Genomic DNA, 18,229 nt, shown 5'->3' on the forward strand with positions numbered 1-18,229 from the left:
CAGCATGGCTGTGGCTGATTAAAAATATGCCCAGGGATGAGGTCAGGCAGCGCCTGCGATTCCCAGCTCTGCAGATTTTCATTTCGAAAGCAATAGATGTTGCTTTCCCAAGATAGGCTCTGCCCCCTCTGAGCCCACAATTGTCCTGCATACAGCAGTATAAACCTTTCACCACGCTCAGTTTGATCTGTACGTTAATCTTGGGTTTGGCCTAGCACTGCTTTGCAATTTTGCATTCTATTTTCCACCTTCTTGTCGCATGTGAACAGGGAGCAGTGTTCCCATGAGATGAAGGTAGCCCAAGACTGTTATTTTATAATGAAGATGAGGTTGGTGCTTGTTACAGTTCCTCTACCCAATCAAAACCGAGGAGAACATTTAATTGTCAGGTATTTCTAATTGTTATGGTAATCTAGGTATTTCAAAGCAAATAAAGTATCTCTTTAAGAATATGTGTGAAAGAGCTGGTGGGAGATCTTGCTTCACTTTAATGTTTGGTTTTCACTGAAAATACTGTTTTCTAGAATGAATTCTAAGCAGGTAGCTGTAGAAATAGAAATACTCAGTGCTTGGGTGAGTCACGCCTTATATTTCCAGGGGATCAGTCTCTCCCTGTGCATGTAACATGACTACAGACTTTCTGTAGCACTTTGCTTTTGCTGTAAATATTATCTCGGAATGAAGCAATAAAAACCTTTCTTCCTTTACTTGTATGGAGGATTTAGGTTTCAGCTCGGCTACGGTTTGAAGCCCAGTGCACGTGAACAGTATTGCACCATTCACTAATGAGGACAGGAAGAAGTTCTGCTGGCTGCTCACAGAGATGCAAATGCTGGTGGGCACCTGCTTGCTCCAGACTTTCATAAGGTGCCTAGGACCGTGGAGGTCCTCATAAAGCACAGGACTGTCTGTATTCCTTTGCAAAACCAACCACCTTCCTCCTGTCCCCAGTGCCCTGCGGCTGCTGAGAAGCAGAGACTGGAGAGGGGCGAGCTGGAGTGCCTCGTGCAGATTAGCAAAGCAATGAGAAATTACATCTGCTTGTTCTCTAAATAACGTCCGTTCAGAGCAGATGTAATTAACTACTGAACTTAATGGATGCCTCGTGAGGTTACAGATGCTATCAGTCATAAAGGGGATGAAGGCAAGGGAGCTTTATATGCTTGGAATCCCTTTTAGGGCTAATTACTAAATATCTTTAAAATTGATTGCTTATGCTTTCAATTTCTGAGAGTGTTCTCATGTGATCTGTGTGGAACGGACGTGGTGCAGCTTTTGGGCAGGGTGGGGGACGCCTGCAGTGTGGGGGCTGTTTGAGGAGCAGTGCTGTTCTTCTGCCATAGGGCTTTTTCCCAGAGATCTGATATTAACAAACTTCAGGAGCTGCTTAGTGGTCTGATACAGATGTTCTTGGTGCCTAAATTATTTGAGAAATACATGGTTGCAAAGATCCCTGGGGAGTGGCGTGGCCCCAGTCGGCTGGAGCTCAAGGAACTCAGCTGTGGGGTTGGGGTTTGGGTGGTGCTGTGCAGAGCCCAGGTGATCCCCGGGGGTTGCTTCCAACTCGGAATGTTCTGCGATTCTGTGTCAAATGTCTCTGCTTAATATAGAAGGAAAAAGCCACAACTGACTTCATTCTTGCTGTCTGCTTCCCAAATAGCACGTGACTGGGGCCTTGGTGAGAGGCAAAGCTGACAATAAGCAGGACCCTTCTGGCTGTCATGAGATGCCTGATGATGGTGTTAATGTTGAGCTGACGGTGAACCTTTTTGGGCCCATCTTCACTATCAGAGTTCTCTCGAACTACAAATTTCAATGCAGTTCTCTTTGTAACCACTGATCCTTGCTCACACTTGCATCACCAATGCGCTGAATGGATGTGAGCTGGTGAGCAGCCCCAGAAGTTTTCACATGAGATACCCACTGTTTTACAGAATTTCTGTGCAAGGTAAGCCGTGTGAGTGCTGGGCTCGAGTACTCAGTTATAAATTGAACAGAAGATACTTCATGATTTTTGTAAATAAAACAAGTGGTCAGGTAGTACTGAAGCCGACTAGCAATTCTTTTAGAAACAGCCTTTTAAGGAGTAGATGTGTGTATTGTAGAAATGACAACCGACTTAATCATAGATTAATATTAGTACGAGCCGATGAGAGAGGGAATAAAATGGGGTTTGTTTATTTGTAATGCTCTTGGCATTCTTAGCAGCTGTGACCGTTTCCTTGGGGTCGCTGCATGCCCAGTCTTGAAGGAATTTTTGTGCAAGTCAAGACAGGATAATTTACAGAGCAGTGTCTAAAATAGTGTGCTCCTGTATGTTTCTGAGGTGACGCTCCTTTCTGCATTTTCCAAACTTTTGCACAGCATGACCTTCTGACTTAAATTTCTCAGGCTGGCGTGACCTGGCAGAATGAGTGAGCATTGTGAATGTTGTTCCTGTTATTTGGGTGGCAGTTAGAGCTGGGCAGCCTGCTCTGCTCACAGCCTGGATCAGTAATCTGCTTCGTGGCCTTGTAAAGCTAGAATTAGGTAATGAGAAAGATTAATGAGCTGTCTAAGCTGTGCACGTTATTCCTCCCAGTATTGCTCTGCCTCAGGCTAATCTGTGCAGAAATTATAATGTATGTAATAAAGATTTGGAGTTGGTTAAGTATGTTAGTTCTCAGATTTTGAGCGATAGCCTGCCTAAATAAAAGGTAGAAGACCACCATGCATCTCAGCTTGTGTGCAGTTGGTCCATACGTTTGGACAGCTACTTCATTTTGGGAGTCAGTTATCTGACAGCCTGCTGAAGCTATTGCTGTTGTTTTATATATTGACTGTTATGAGAGCAAGTCTTTTCTGCTGCTTGTTCTGTGCTTCTGTGCCACATCTACAACTCTTGGGGCTGCAACGTGTAAGCTGTAATCTTCAAACAAAGTTATATCTGTGATCTTTTACGTGCTATGTATTAATAGTAAGTATGGCAAATGTATTTGAAGAGAGCTGCTGCTATACAATTGCTCTTTTTCTGTTGTTGCTAGCCTTGGGGAAGACAATCAAGCTGATGGCAAATTAGTTTGCTGACATCCAGGATTGAACAGCTGAGTTACTGTACCTGCTCTTCTTAATGTGACTGGGGTTCTCAGGGGTTGGCTTTAATTTTCAGAAAGCATTCACTGTTTAACCTCAGTTGAAAAGCCTGGGCTCAAATATGAAGGTAGCTATTTTCTTTACTGTGAAAGAAAGACTGCTGCTTTACTGATAGCACGGAATTAGACTGACCCTGGGCTCTCAGTCCCGAATAAGAGATGGGAATGAACGCTGCGGAGGAAATGAGACTTGGAGAACTGCAAGTCATTCACCATTCTGTTCGTGAGCCTTGGCTGTGAGTGCCCACACAGCACATAACCCACAGCTCGGCTGCAGCTGCTGTGGGCCCAGGCTCTGGCAGCTCTCTGCTCACCCACTTGGAAATGTGGTTTGCATACATTGTTTGTGTTGTCATCTGTCTGTTCAAGCTATGATGTGTGGCTTCGGTTGCATCTGTTGACATGAGTGGGTTTGGTTGGGCCCATGGTGTGCTGCATCATGTTGTACTGTGGGCTTCAAAACGTGATGTGGTGTACAGAACATGGAGTTCTCGCTCCAGCTTATATTAAAAAGAAAACAATTTTTATCTATCTGTACATACACATAGAAATATGCATATATATACTTTTAAAGTCTATCTATCCATCTATATGATATGCACATTTATGGAAGTGGAGCCTACTCGGAATATTATGTGAAAATTCTCATCGGTTTTGAAGATGTATTCTGTAATTACTTTAGGTCAAGTCACCAGTAGCCTTAGTCTTATGACGAGCCCAGAGGTTAAGTGGTACAAAAGGTTAGTGGGCAACTTCCAGAGCCATATATTGTTGAGAGGTTAACGTGCAGATGTGGCCCAGATCCTTCACTTTGCCTACAAAGGGGGAACTTTGTGTTGCTCAGGCAGAAGGGCTCGTGGGGGACAAGGAAGTAATTGGCTGTGATTGAGAATTTTGTTTAAAGTTGAAAGGGCTTTTGGCTTTATTTTCTTCTTTGCCATTATTTGAAATAAACCCAAGGCTTTTTTTTTTTCTTTTTTTTTTCAGAAGAGTACAAAAAGGGCAGAGGATGCTAGAAACATTAAATGCATCATTGGCTGATTCTTGACCCACTGGTTTCAGGACCGATATAAACTGTTTATTTAGAGAAATGGGGTCATCTGTCAGCCCAAAAGCTGTCTTTTTTTTTCTTTTTTCCTCACCGTTGCTTTTATACGTTAGTATACTTTGCAAATGATGTTTCTACAGACAGACAACTTCTGCTGAGGCAGGGAACTAATCCAAAGAATGTGTTTAGTTTGCTTTGGGTGTGTAGGGTTATTTAGGATAGCACCAGCTGAACAGGTGTACTGCAAACCATGGTAGTGCCATGCACGTGGTCCTGAAGGATCTGACACCCGCAGCCATGAAGGTGAGAGTTCTTAGGGAGGGTGCTTTGGGGAACAGGAGCACCGCTGGGCTTGGCAGTTCAGGATGTGTGCGATTGATTGCAGGTATAAATTCAGTATGGTGCTCAGTAAGGTCTGGGAATGAAGCTCGGTGTCCTCGCTGTGTTTTGAATGACAGCAGAAAGTGTTTGGATTTTTGTTTTCTGTATTTTAAGCATCACTGTAGTTAAGCAGATGATGTAACCATATGATTCTGAATTTAGTTTCTAAAAGGACAGTATATGATATTAAATAGCATCTGCAATATATTCCATAGGCTAATCTGGCATTCAGTACAGATATGTTTTGTGTTGCTGTTTAAAATTCTTTGCTGATGAGTTTGGCAAACAATTTCAGATGTAATCATTACCTGAGAGAGAAATTGAGAAGTACTGTTTTAATAACCATTTACAATGATATGATGAAAAGAAGGAAATTATTTTTCTTGACAGATTCTGATGGGAAAAAGAGGAGCTTAGTGTGGGGTGGGTGTTTTTTTTTTCTTAATCACCATGAAAAATTCTTTTCTGTTAATCTGATGGATGGATTACAGTTTGTCCTTGCCTGGCCAGGTTGTATTTTCCATCAGAACTGGAGATTCTAACCCTCATTATATCATTTCTGTAATGCAAATGGTTATGTATAGAAAGAGATTTAATTAATCCCCTGCTGGTCGGTGGATACCCTAAAGCAAACGTAGTCAGCAAAGGAAAAAAAATTAAAACATGAGTGCACGGTACTGGGTCAATGAGTGTCAGTGGAATTTCATCATCTGTGAAATATTAACTTATTAACTGAAATGTATTTACTGGTGGAGCTGTAAAAATATTTGTCTATTGTCCCAACTGGTATGATAGTGAGCTGCCATGCAGGAAGCCAAGGTCACAGGCAATCTCAGGAATCACACTGGCTGCTCTGGCAAAGGTGTGAGGCATCCTGAAGGCAGCCGTGGTTCTCCCTTCAGTTTGAAAGGGCTGCATTTAAACAGCCATCAGCGCGGCTCCAGCATCCAACTTTGCCTGTGGGTCTGTGCCATATGTGCAGCTCCCTATTCAAGGGCAAATTACGGGATTGAGATCAAGTGACAATTGTGAGCGATGGGCTCCTGTTCTCTTCACACTTTTAGAACATAACGTATCAGTTTAAAAGATGTGGGTTGTCACGTAGGTCAGTGAACAAATAGACTTTATTTCCATTCCATGTAGTGTGTGTATATGCATGCAGAAAGATAGCACTCTTTCTGCTCTGTGAAACAATTACGTTTTATGGCAATTGCTGTATGCCAGAGATCACTATAGAACACGTTTTCAGTATGTATGTAGAAAACCATGTACTATGGAAACCAAAAATTAAGCTTATAATGGCCAATATGTTTTCTGTTTTGACTTCATGAATAATGATGGGGCCGGTGAGGATCTGGTTGTGTTGTGAGATCAGAACTGTAGTGTGTTATTAGGGCATGATTTTATATCTGCATTATTTGAGATGATAAGATAGAGGGAAACAAGTATAAAGCACTGCTTTGAAGAAGGGGCTCAGAACCAGCTTTGATAAGTGCTACGATGCCTTATTTCTTTCCCAAAATTCATTTTTCACTTCTTGTCTGCAAACCTGCTGCTGCTTTTGTCGTGTGGAGCACAGGCTGCATGTTTAATAACTGTGCCTTGAAACATGGATCTGATACAAAAGATTAACTTTCAGAGCAGTCTGTTGCTGCCATTTGTGTGGGGTTGGGCAGGGTTTAATTTGCTTCTTATTTTTTGTGACACAGGATCTGTGAAAGAGGTTCATTGTTTCCACTTCCAGAATTTCCTTGTGAATAATGTGCAGCAGTCATTTAAAATATGCAACGTTTAGTGTAAACCAAATATAAAACGTCAGCCTCTGTGTGGGGGGTTGTGCTGTTACCCTACAGAGCGGATGGCAGGGAGGCTGGCTGTGGGATCGTGGTGGTGTCTGCAGGTATGGGCAGCAGAAGTGCTGGGAAGACAGGTGTGCCTTTGGGAGAGGCCATCCGAAATCCCGAGCATTCACGGGTTGTCCTCCTCGGAAAGGTGGTCAATGTGAAAATAGCACTTCTGCACGAAGGGTTACAGCTGCACCCTGTAAATAGTGCTTCAGACCAAGCAGTTGCAGCTGAGCGCTCTTCTAAGAGTTATCTTAGCTCTTTAAATGTGGTTTGTTTTGAAAGGCTGGGTGGATGTGTAATGGCATGCTCAGCTGTAGAGTGGGTGGGAGCCAGTCAAATCACACCTCCCTCATCTTTTAGTATCTGAAACATTTAATCTGCACAATAAAACTGATTCTGAGCAGTTTTCACTTTCAGGGGTATTTGCGAAATGCTGTTGGACTTCTCAGTTATGTTTCACAGTTTTTTAATCAGCAGTTTTGTAGTGCTGTTGCATATTTGAAATTATCCTATTGTTTGTAGGACCCGCTCTCAATGGTTCCCACTGCACACACAACTCCTAAGCCAGCATGAACTCCAACTGAGCGTCTGCCCTGTGACCACATCCCCACTCGGGTATTTGCTGGCATTGTCCCTTGGAGCTCTGCAGCTTTCAATGGGAGTGTCCTGAGATGGGCATCAATTCTCTCTGCTGCCTGCTCCCTCCTTGCTTCCATCCCCAGCCATTGTGTGTTGCCTTTTCCTCTGAGATGGAACATCTTTAGGTGACTCCAAAGAGGCAGAGCTCCTGGTTCTGCTGCTTGCTGCTATCTCCAGTGGCCATAGCACTGCTGGGTTAACTGGGAACTTATTGATCCCACAGCCACGTGGTGCTTGTCAGGGCTGAAAAGGATCACTGCATGGACAGGACAACAGTTCAGCTGCATTGAGATGTTATCTGCTTGTGTGTTTTTTTTCTTTATTTGGAAACTCAGTTGATGACAGATTTCAAAAGATGATTTCATGAACAATGCTCAAATCCTTCTTTTAACCTTGGGCGTGTTTGATCCTGAAATAGCAACAGTGTAGGAAGGATTAAGGCTTTCATCATGTGAGTAAAACAAGTGTCCCGCAGAGGAAAGGAAAAGGTTTGGCTGCTGCTATTACTGGATCGTGATTCCTGCAGTAGTTTGTGGCAGAATCTCAATGACAAGAAGTGCTAGAGCTCTGCTGCAGCCCTCGTGCCTGGAGCAAAGCAACATGTGAGCCTCCCATCTCAAAAATGAGAAGATAGATGAAGACATCTAAAGACCACTGCTTTCCTTTTCCAGCCAGTGCTTCATATGTCTGTGTGGGCTAATTCTGGGATGGATTGTTCTGGGAGAAGTGGATCATCATTTAGGTGGAGGACGCACTTTGTTCTGTTGGCTCTGCTGTACTTTGGGTTAATTGTTGCATGTAGATCGCTCACATGGTGCAAGAGATGCATTACACATACAACCATAGAATCATTTGGGTTGGAAGGGGGTCTTGAGTCTCATCCAGTCCAACTCCCCTGCAATGAACAGGGACACCCACAGCTCCATCAGGTCTCAGAGCCCAGTCCAATTTGACCCTGGGTGTCTCCAGGGATGGAGCGTCCACCACTTCTCTGGGCAGCCTGTGTCAGTGTATGTGTATGTGTGTATATGCATATACATTGCACAGAAACGTGGAACAGTGCGAGGTATATGATAATTACACCCTATCTGCTTACCTACTTGCACTGGCAAAGAGCACTCATTGATATGCAGACTTCACAGTTGGAAGCTTTTAATTCTTCCAAATAAATGAGAGTAGACGAAATACCTTTTCAGAATATAAAACATACAACCTGTTATAGATGCTCACGATTTATTATCTTACACACTTGAAATGTTTTGATTAGATCTTGACAAGTTTGTCTGATGGCAGGAATTTATTCCTCGATGCTGGGAGCTGTCAGCTTTGTGAGAATTCGCACGTGAAATCTGCTCAGTGCTGTGAAACTGTAATGAAATTCCAAACTTTAGAGAACTCATACTTGAAAATAATAAATGTATTTGTGTTTTTACTTTTTAGCTCCGGCAGCTGCAGCACCCCCAGAGCTCGGCTGGCTGCTGCCACCTGGCGGCCCCAGCCCTTAGGGGCTGCTCTGCTGCTGCTGAGAAATAAGTGAGGAATACAGAAACAAGTGAAATTAACTCTACTTTCTAATTCTGTTTGTTTTCCAGAAGGAGCTCAGTCTCCCCCGAAGAGGAAGCTTGTAAGTAGAACTATTCTTTATTCGTTATGTGGCTTGATTTGAACATGTATAGCAGTTCAGTTGTGGAAGCCATATAAATAGGCAGATCTCCTGTTTTCTCCGTTGGTGTTTTCAAGAATCTGTCGGGCACTTGGCAGCAGCCAGCTTGCATTTCTCTGAGGTTAAACCTCTATTCATTTCCTTACATGTAGTAGGAAAGTTAGCAGTAGCATAGGCTTACTGCTAATGATCAGCTGCAGCTGATCCTCCCATGGAAGGAGTGGCAGTGTTGAGTGTTACTTGCTGTGACATCCCCAGAACAATTCGGCCCCAGCTCTGATTATTGATGTGCTTTGGACTGCTTTGATGACTGCTCTTCAGTCTGTGCTGGCAGAAATCTCTGTGCACAGATCCTGGGCCATCCAGTCAGGTGCATGCAGACCATTCTGTGTCACAGAGATATTCCAACCAAGCAGCAGATGTTGGGATAAGCAGGCTTCTACAATTAAGTTTAATCAAGTAGCAGACTTCTAGTATTGTGATGTTTAAAAAATCTTAGCAAATTAATAGTTACAGTTAGAGAATGTAGCTTCTACTATGCTTACAGATTTACAGTGCAAGAGATGGCACTTGATTACACTGTATGAAAGGGAAAGCATGTGAACTGGCTGCTGTTGCACTGTGATTTGAAATGGCTTCCCATGCCACAGACATGAAGCTCACAAAAGCACTTAACCTTTCTTCTCAGGTTTTACTGAGAAATAACTTTCAGCCTTTTAATGCAAGCTCTCTCCTTTGTATAAGAGGAGAAAATGCTGTGTAATGCCACTGATTCAGTCCTGAACAATGCAGTGAATTAAAAGCCTTTTTTAATGGGATATGATCAAAACTTTTTATTTAGTACACATGACAGCAATCAACTGCTTAATGAGTCATGAAAATAAGAATGTGATACTGTTTGTAGTTGTATTTTTTTGCCAGCTTTCCTTGAAGGCAAGCTTGACTACATTTGTTGGATGTGTAGGAATGGTGGTGCTGATAAGTTGGAGGTAGAGAAGGTTCTTTGAACATTTGGTGGAACAGAGAATTACCAATAGGGTTTGTGTTTGTTTGTTTAACACAACATTATTTTTGTAACAAAAAATGTGAACTTGCAGTTGAGGATGACAGAGATTTTCCCTTACTTCAGGTATGGAGATGGGCATGGCACAGAACTATTCATACATTTACATTTGAAATACTTGAGATACAAATGAAATCCTTCAAGTGTGTAATGTTTTGTTTGATTGTGACTAAACAATGACTGTTTTATTTCTACTAATTTAACACCTTCAGCTTTTATTACTTGATGTTAGTTTTCTGCCATCATAGCAATCTATGTCAAGACAACCCAGGTAATAAATTTAAAGCAAACACTCACAACTACTGGTGAGACTAAAGCCTGGGAGGAATTGAAATGTGTTCAATTAGTTGCATTTGTTACGTAGTTGATTATTTTCTGGAATTACAGAATTGGTTGTCAGTTCTACCAAATGATTTTTCTTTCCTTGAGAAGTGTAAGTGTGTAAGAACTCAGTGGTGCATTATGGCTTATGTATATTTGTATTGGTACCATATTGATAAGCATATGGGATCACTGAAGAAGGTACTGTGGAGCTGAGGCATCTGATTTGGATATCCCAATATCAGAGTGCTTACTTGATGTAAAATTAAAAAAAATAATAATCCACTGTTAGTCTTTAAATTAGGAATTAGAGAAGTTTTTATCAAGAATAGCAATAATAATAGTGTGTGTGTGTATAATATATATGTTATATTTATAAATTTACTTATTCTGTCAAAAGGAGTGCCCTAAGAGTGTGCACTGAGATATATACTGTAGGCATTTCTCAGTTCTTCAGGAGGCTTTTCTTCTACCTGCATCAACTTACCAGCGAACATAATATGCAAAAATAAATGTATTCTGCAAAGGCATTGTACTGTAGCTAAGGACTAGGGGTGGTTATGGATATAGTGAGGCCCTGAGTCACTGGCTGTCGTTCATTGACTTTTGTTTGCTGGCAGGAGGGAAGCAGGAATTGACAGATGGATGAAGCCTCTGGCTCGGAGCCAGGAATCCTCAAGAGGTGCATCCATTTTCTGCACAAACTCCAGCCTTTGTCACAGTTCAGGGTCAATTGTGTTATATAGAAATATATAGCCACTCAGCATTTTCTCTGCTAGTCAGGAGGCTGGGGTACATTAACTGCTGTAAAACAATTGCATCATGGCAGCTAGTCATTATTTGCCAGCAAGCCAGAGGTAAAAGGAAGACTTGATTATTCACAGAACGGCTGAGGTGAGAAGGCCCCTCCGGGATCACATGGCCCAAGCCCTGCTCCAGCAGCAGTACCTACAGCAGCCTGCCCAGGCCCATGTCCAAATGGCTTCTGGAGGTCTCCAAGATGGAGGTTCAACAGCCTCTCTGCAGCCTGTGCAGAGAAGTGCTTCCTCGTGTTCAGACAGAGCCTCCTGTGCTCCAGTTTGCGCTTGCTAGGTCATGTGTTGGTTGACTGTTAAGTTAGAAAGGTTTTAGACTGAAACAGTGAGATTACTTGTCGTCGCTGAATGGAGAAGGGAGAGCCCTTTCTGACAATGCTTCTAACTTAGTCTTTATCTGACTCATTGCTTTGTATTTGCCTGTGTCTACATTATTGACTCTATTTTTATGCAGGAACTGACTGTAAGCATGAACAACTGTTGCTTCCCTTCCTTGTGGTGAGGAAAAGAAGTGGAATTATATGTCTCAGTACTGAGAGCATGAGCAATTTTGCCACCTAAAGAAGGTCTTGTATAGAAGCTGAACTAAAGGAGTGGTAGAATGGGGCCTGGGAAGTCTGCTATCGGCTCCTCTTCCACATCAGTAGAAGGGAACATGAGCTCACTGTAATGGCTTTGCCCTTGAAGGTCTGGCAGTCTAATCTTAAACAGAGAGTGAGTAGGCACCTGAAACAGGTGGGGGAGTTGTGTGCAGAGCATCATCAAGAGAAATGGCTCAATTTTTGAGATACCATTTTGTTATCATCCTGCTTGAAGTCTGTGTCCTCCTATGGAGGGTTCAGTTCAATACACTCAAAGAAATCTCACTCAGCTGAGTTGTATGTTGTAAAGACGTTGAATAATACAAGTATTAGTAGAGGTAAGAGTAGTGGCATTCTGTCTGTAGTGTGGCTCAATAATCAGAGTTCAAAGTTTTCCTTGAATAAATTATGCATATAAATGTATTGGATATGTTTTTCTCGTATTTTGTTCACAAAAATAATTACCATTCATGAATATTTTCTTTAATATCAAACAGCAAATGCCAAGTGATAGACCCAAACTTTGATCTCCTCCTTATTAGTGGAAGTGGGCTGTTATCCTGTTCTCTCCTTTTGGTGCTAGAGATTGTTTTTGTATTGCTGCCTTCAGGTCCCAGGTGCTTTGGATGTGTACCTGCATCTGAAGTACACCAAGGATGCTCCAGGCCTAGAAGGACAGAGGCTCGTGTCCGTGTGTGTGACACAATGCCGGGGTGGTGGCTGGGGGGGGGTCACTGTTTGCTTACATTGCTGCCTTGACTACCCAGCAGTCACTGGATCTGGCTGGAGATGCATTGGGACCAACCAGTTTCCTACTTGCTGTCTCAGTATTAATGAATGCAGTTGTTCATGACACAAACTTTATTGACATGTTCAGGTTTTTTATGAACTTTGTGAGTTTGTTTGAACTCCCCGTGTTTTCTTGGGCAGTTGACCAGTTTGGATTGCTGTAATCTTTGCAGTGTCTAAAGGTAATGTTTTATTAGAAAGAAAATACCATTTTTCCAAATTGTACCTAAATTTGAAGAGTAATTTCCTCTGCAAACTAAATTTGCAACACCAGCTTTTAATTTCAGATGCAAATTTTGGTACTAATTCTTCCCTACTGTCAGACATCTGTACCAAATGTACCTTTATAGTGCATGTCTGGGGAGAATGAGCCTGGAGACATAAGAAGCATTAAAAATAATGATTACCCAGAGTATATTCAGTAAAAACAGTGTTTTTTTTTTTTACCCCAAAATAGCATATTTTGATGGCTGTAAAGATTTCTGTGTCATCAAAGACCAAATACTGGCCTTGTTGCGTAAGATTAATTACAGTTAGATATGGGGAGGGGCGAGGGGTGGGACAACAGTAAAAAATTTGAATAATTCAGATATTACCAACTGCTGTTTTGATGGTAGTAGGTGCTGACAGGAGATGGTATGAACCGTAAAGTTGTATGTCTGTCTGAATGAAATATGGTGAGCAAGATAACAGTGTGTGATAAAGACACGTGCCAGGCTGTTACCGTGGACTTTATTCCTTTTAGTGTATTTTAAAGGAATATTCCCCCCACTCAAAGGTATAAACCTCTGCAGCCCTAGGAGCTTCACAGGGTATTTCATTAAATAACAGTTTACCTTACCCCTGGCTTCTTGACAAAATAACACTTAAACACACCAAGGCATCTCTCTGGGAGGATGTGCCGGATGCCAGTTTATATTGGCCTCTACTTCTGTTCTTTTTAAACTGTAATAACAGTTGGAAATAACAAATTTGATAGCAGGAAGAGAAAATGCGAGCTTTAGTGCTGCCTGATGTCTTTATCCTGTTCTGCCCAAGTGCTTTATCTGCGGAGGAGCGGAGGACAACATTTGGTTGCTGCCCATCTTGGAGGGTGGGCATTTCTGCTGGGGTCTGTGCTGGGCCTCAGTGTGGAGAAGCCAAAGGAGAAAGAAGCAGTTCTGGGAAGGGGTGAGAAGTTCTGCTACGTTCGTGCTCTGGCTTGGGTCTGTAGGCAGCGTAAGGGATGGTGCCTTCCTGAATACTTCCTGCTGTGATATTTTTGTAGCTGGGGAGGTGGCATGCACTGCCTGCTCCATCCTTCTGCATGGGGCACGGGCTACAAAAATAACCCAGAGCTCTCAGCTGTCCGTGGGGCTGGCCCTGGGGGAGGGATCTGCTGAGTCCTTCCTGCGGGGTTCTGTGGGATGCTGCTGCTTGTACCCGAGGCTTTAAGAGTGATTTGGGAGCATTGTTCTTATCAAAGAAGCAAAGCCCCCCCAAAAAAAGGAATGCGCTCCGGGACCCCGGGCTAGTGGTCTGTGTTCCTGATGGGACTGGACTGCAGGGGCTGCGATCTATGCCTGCCACTGCCTGCAGATAAGGGCTGTAATTGGGAATCTGCTGTGATTGATGAGAGCTTGTGACAGCAGCAGCTTCCTATGCCTAAATATGGGCTTCAAGAAAATTGGCATAACGCTTTAAAATCTACCAAAGATACATATTTGGAAATTTTATTCGGAAAGCTGACTTCTTACAGAGAACGTGTTTTAGGAACAGTTGACATTAGGAGATAGATGCTTTCCGCAATACATGACACTGCTGTGGAGCTGATAGCAGCCACCATCTGCACACGGAGTGCCGGCGTGCGCGGTGCAGGGGAGCACTGTGCCCTGCTGAAGGACGTACATCCCCGTGCCCTGCTGCTCCCGGCCCGGTGCTGGCAGCCACGGAGCTGCGGCTGAGCAGAGCCGCACGGGGACTGTTTGAGTACGGAGTTGTGCACGTGCTGAAGGGGGTTGATTCTGATGGGACAGGTTCACGTGTTTGCTCGCCGGCAGAGAACAGCTGCTCTTTGCACCGCGGGTGACTCTGCAAAGGCTCAGGGTGCACGTGGGGACTCTGTTCCTATCGCGGTGTGAGTCTGCAAGCTGGCATGTGGGATTTGTGCCAACACCCTTTGGAGTGTGCCTTCACGTCGTGCCTGCCATGTGATTTGGAGAGAGCTGCCCCATGCAGTCCGGGAGAAGTTTGGTGATTTGCTGAGCGCCAAATTGGGCTTGCTGCTGTCAGCCCAGCAGCTCAGGTCGGTGAGTGTCTGACTCTTCTGTGCCTTCTGCCGTAAACCGGTGGGCTTTGTTGCCTTTCTCTGCATCGATCAATTCATAGAAGATTTTTTTTTAATAATTACATGTTGGACGTGAGCCATGTGACTAATCTGGACTACTGCTGAACTCCTGAGGTCTCTGTGGCACTGGGGCACACGCAGCACTCGGGATCGCACTGATCGCTGTGTGCCCTGCGCTCTGGGTCTCCTCTCCTTGAAGCCTCTGGTTGGGGGCAGAACCACAGAGCACCGCAATGAAGCGGAGGAAGCAGAGGCTGGGAGCCCCGTCGCTGCGGATCCAGTAAGGGCTGCTGTGAGAAATGAGTTGCACTTAAACATTTCAAGTGGAGACGGTGAAGAAAACAAGGCAGGGTATTCTGTGCTAAGAAACGTTGCTTTTGTTGCTCGAATTTATCCATCTTGCTTATTTGGCTATATGCAAAATTTCACTTTAAGAATTTTATTCACTTTGAGCATTTTATTTCTGTAGACCATTTACCATAAAGTATAGCCAGAAAAAAGAGCAATATTTAAATGTTTATGTACGTTGTGCATTGTGTTTAAGTTTTGTAGCTGGTGTTGATTAATATAGTGAAGCTAAATGTTTGGAACTCCCTTTCTAATTAGATCACTCTTCCGAACCTAATAAGTACTTCAAAGAAAGCTGTCACAGGGCTCTAATCTAGAGAAATTTTTGCTACCTCTGTTGTCTTCTTAAACTAAGGCAACATATGAAAATCTCCAAATTTGAAGATTTAAAAAAAAAAATTATTGACATTGTAATGTGTTATTTCTACAAATTAAAATGAATCCTTTTCAATACTTTACAAACACTTTGGAATCTACTGGTGAGAATGGCAGTTTATTGATAGCGACGTTATTATTCCCATGGGTTACGGGAAGGAAGTCATCTATTTAGTGCTGTGTGTGTAAGCAGCAGGGTTAATGGAGCCTGCCCAGGGGTGGGAGGGGCGGGCAGGAGGCGGCTTAACCTCCGTCTGCAGCCTGCAGAGCCCACCAGCTGTCTAAGCAGAAATTGCTCCTGGGGAAGTTTGCCTGTACCTAAAGGTTGGTGACTGATAACAACTGTTTGGATTCAGTAGGGAGTTAAAAACACTAAACATTCACAGCAAACGTGCTCAGCTTCAGGTCTTCTCATGGAGAATGTCTGAATACCCAACAAAAGTTGGAGCACGTCCCACATTTCCTTCTTGCTAGGCGTTATGTCTAAGGACAGCAAATAGAAACTTTTTTCATCCCTCCGTTGCAATCACAGTGATAGTTGTAACAATATGGCAGCACCAGTTTGTTCTAACGCTCGAGCACACTGAGCGCTGCCCAGCACTGCCCACATTTTAAAAAGGAAAAGGCCAAACGTACAGTGATAGCAGAGAGCAGCTGTGGCTGGTACTCTGTGTGCTGTGCTCCCTGTGTGCAGGAGGGATTGCATGGTTTTGAGGAGTAGGTGGTAGAGAACTTGCATTGAGCATAGGTGAATCGTAACACTGACTTCTACTGTTTAGGTATTAAATGTTTAATAACAGTTCTTTTGTAAGAACTTGATTATATTTACTTGATTATATGTAGTTACATGTAATTATGTGCAAAAAAATCCCAAATACTCCAACCAGAGATGATTTATTTTTGGGTCAAACTGATGGTTCCATTTGGATTCCCTACACTGAGAAGTTAAAAGTGGTTGCATCGCTGCTTACGAAAGAAAATATGGTTAGAAGTAAGGTAGCAAGTTGTATAAATTTCCCAGATTAAAACACTCAGTTTCATTATTGTCAGTTAACCCAATGAGGGGTTCAGCTGAGCAGCCATTCCACACTGCCCTAACACCAGGTGACAGCCATCCTGTCCTGAACTTCTAGCTGATATGTTCGGCATGTAAGGATTCAACACAGGAACAAATGCAGTATATTGTTGCCTTTTTCAGATAACAGAAAGTTCCAAACATGTTATCTTGTCACTTTATGGGAATCTGGGCAGAAGGCTCTCATCATTTAATTGTATTTCACAATACTTTTTTTGGTTAAACCAGGATTTCTTTATAATATCAATATTAGTAAGTTAACTTTCCTTTATTTCCAGTGAAGGACATCTCATCGTGTATAGTTCAATAAAGTAGGTCTTAAAGCTTTTTCACGTTGATGTAGAAGTCTGTTTGCAGCTTCCAGAAAACAGCTACTTAGTGAAATGTTCTGTGCTCTCTGCTTACAGGAATACTTGTTGGCTGCTAACTCTAGGCATGGTGTAATAGTTCAGTTTGCAGAACTGGGCACAGAGCTGGGAATCGGCCTTCTCAGCTGCAATCCTAATGCTGCTGTGGCTGTGCTATGAACGAGTCACATAACCTCTCTGTGCCTCAGTTTCTCCACCGCTCAATTAGAATAAACTCATTTTGCAGTGCTGCTCTCAGGCTTAACTAGCTGTTTTAAAACATTGTCAGTGCTAAACGTTGTCCTCAAGGTAATGGTTTGTGCAATTCATGTTTTTGCTGTTGACTTTTTCTATTGTTGCCATAGCTGTGGTGCAGAACCACGTCTCCCAAATTGCAGCCTGCGAAGGCTGTGCTGCAAATGGCCCGTGTCTGTCACTGGTGCCATTGCCAGCTTCGTTGATTTTTCCCAGCTAAAATTTGACTTTAACAGAATGGACAGTGGTGTGTGATCCAGGAAACCTGGGAATCACTAAAAAACAGGACTTGGGTAATTCCAGATCAGAAGATTTTGTAGTGGAAAAATAATATGGAATAGATGCTATATATTGACTGACAAGTACATTTTAGTTTGGGTGATAATTGACTGACTTAGTTTATTGTACTGATAGATAGAAGATAGAACATGTGTTTTGAAAGTCTTTTTTTTTCTCTTCCTTTTTATTGATGTGATAAACAGAAGATGTGATATTGACCCTGATTTATTTTCTTTTCCACCGTGGCACCTTGTCAGAATCTCCTCTTCTTTGTACTCCCACTGCCGAGGAAGTGATGTTCATCAGCACACGTTCTCTCCTACATCTGCTCCAGGTCTGCAGCACCTTAAATTCCCATTTAGTGCTGACTGTGCACTTGTCACTTCTCCTCTTGTATTTTACCTGAACTCACAAGCCCAGAGCAATCCGTCTAGCCCATGCTACAGCCATCCATTTCAGTGGAGGTAAGGAGAGGTATCAACTAGGAATTTCTAACCGTTTGGTGTTGCTGTAACCACTTATGAACTTAACAGCTTTTTTGTTCGAGAAAATAAAACCTAACAGACAGGCAGAGCCTGGTAATGTGTAATTTGCTTTCAGCCTTGTAGCGTATGGGTTTACGTTGTATTTCTACACGTTTTTTAATTAATTTGTAGTTTAAGGCCAGAAGATAAAATGAATGGAGCTCTGTCTGCCTGAGCGTGCACGCAATTTCCTGACTATACCTTTTGCTGCCTTACATGTGCCTGTTCAGCTTGTATGAAACAGCAGAGGAACCCCCACAGGTATCACTGATGTCAAGAAAAGCAACCTCAAAGTGCAGCAGCCTGGAGTGTGGCCCTTAAGAAGCCCTGCCTGGAGATATGGGTCTGTGCTAACCTACTGCGCTCTGTTCTGTTCACTGTAAATCCTTGTTAACTTCTATGAGAACTCAACACTGAGGTCT

At 43.0% G+C, this 18,229-nt stretch overlaps 1 protein-coding gene across 1 annotated transcript in view; it reads left to right on the forward strand.

Annotated features, from left to right (window-relative positions):
* Window positions 1-18,229, forward strand: part of LOC104912507 (microtubule-associated serine/threonine-protein kinase 2-like) — a 96,788-nt gene that overhangs the window by 22,198 nt on the left and 56,361 nt on the right. Inside the window, exons 2-3 of the mRNA XM_031554842.1 lie at window positions 8,639-8,670; window positions 17,541-17,747. Of these exons, the coding sequence (XP_031410702.1) occupies window positions 8,639-8,670; window positions 17,541-17,747 (239 nt within the window). The remainder of the gene's footprint in view (window positions 1-8,638; window positions 8,671-17,540; window positions 17,748-18,229) is intronic.

This window comes from Meleagris gallopavo, chromosome 10 (assembly GCF_000146605.3).
Source record: "Meleagris gallopavo isolate NT-WF06-2002-E0010 breed Aviagen turkey brand Nicholas breeding stock chromosome 10, Turkey_5.1, whole genome shotgun sequence".
NCBI lineage: Eukaryota > Metazoa > Chordata > Aves > Galliformes > Phasianidae > Meleagris > Meleagris gallopavo.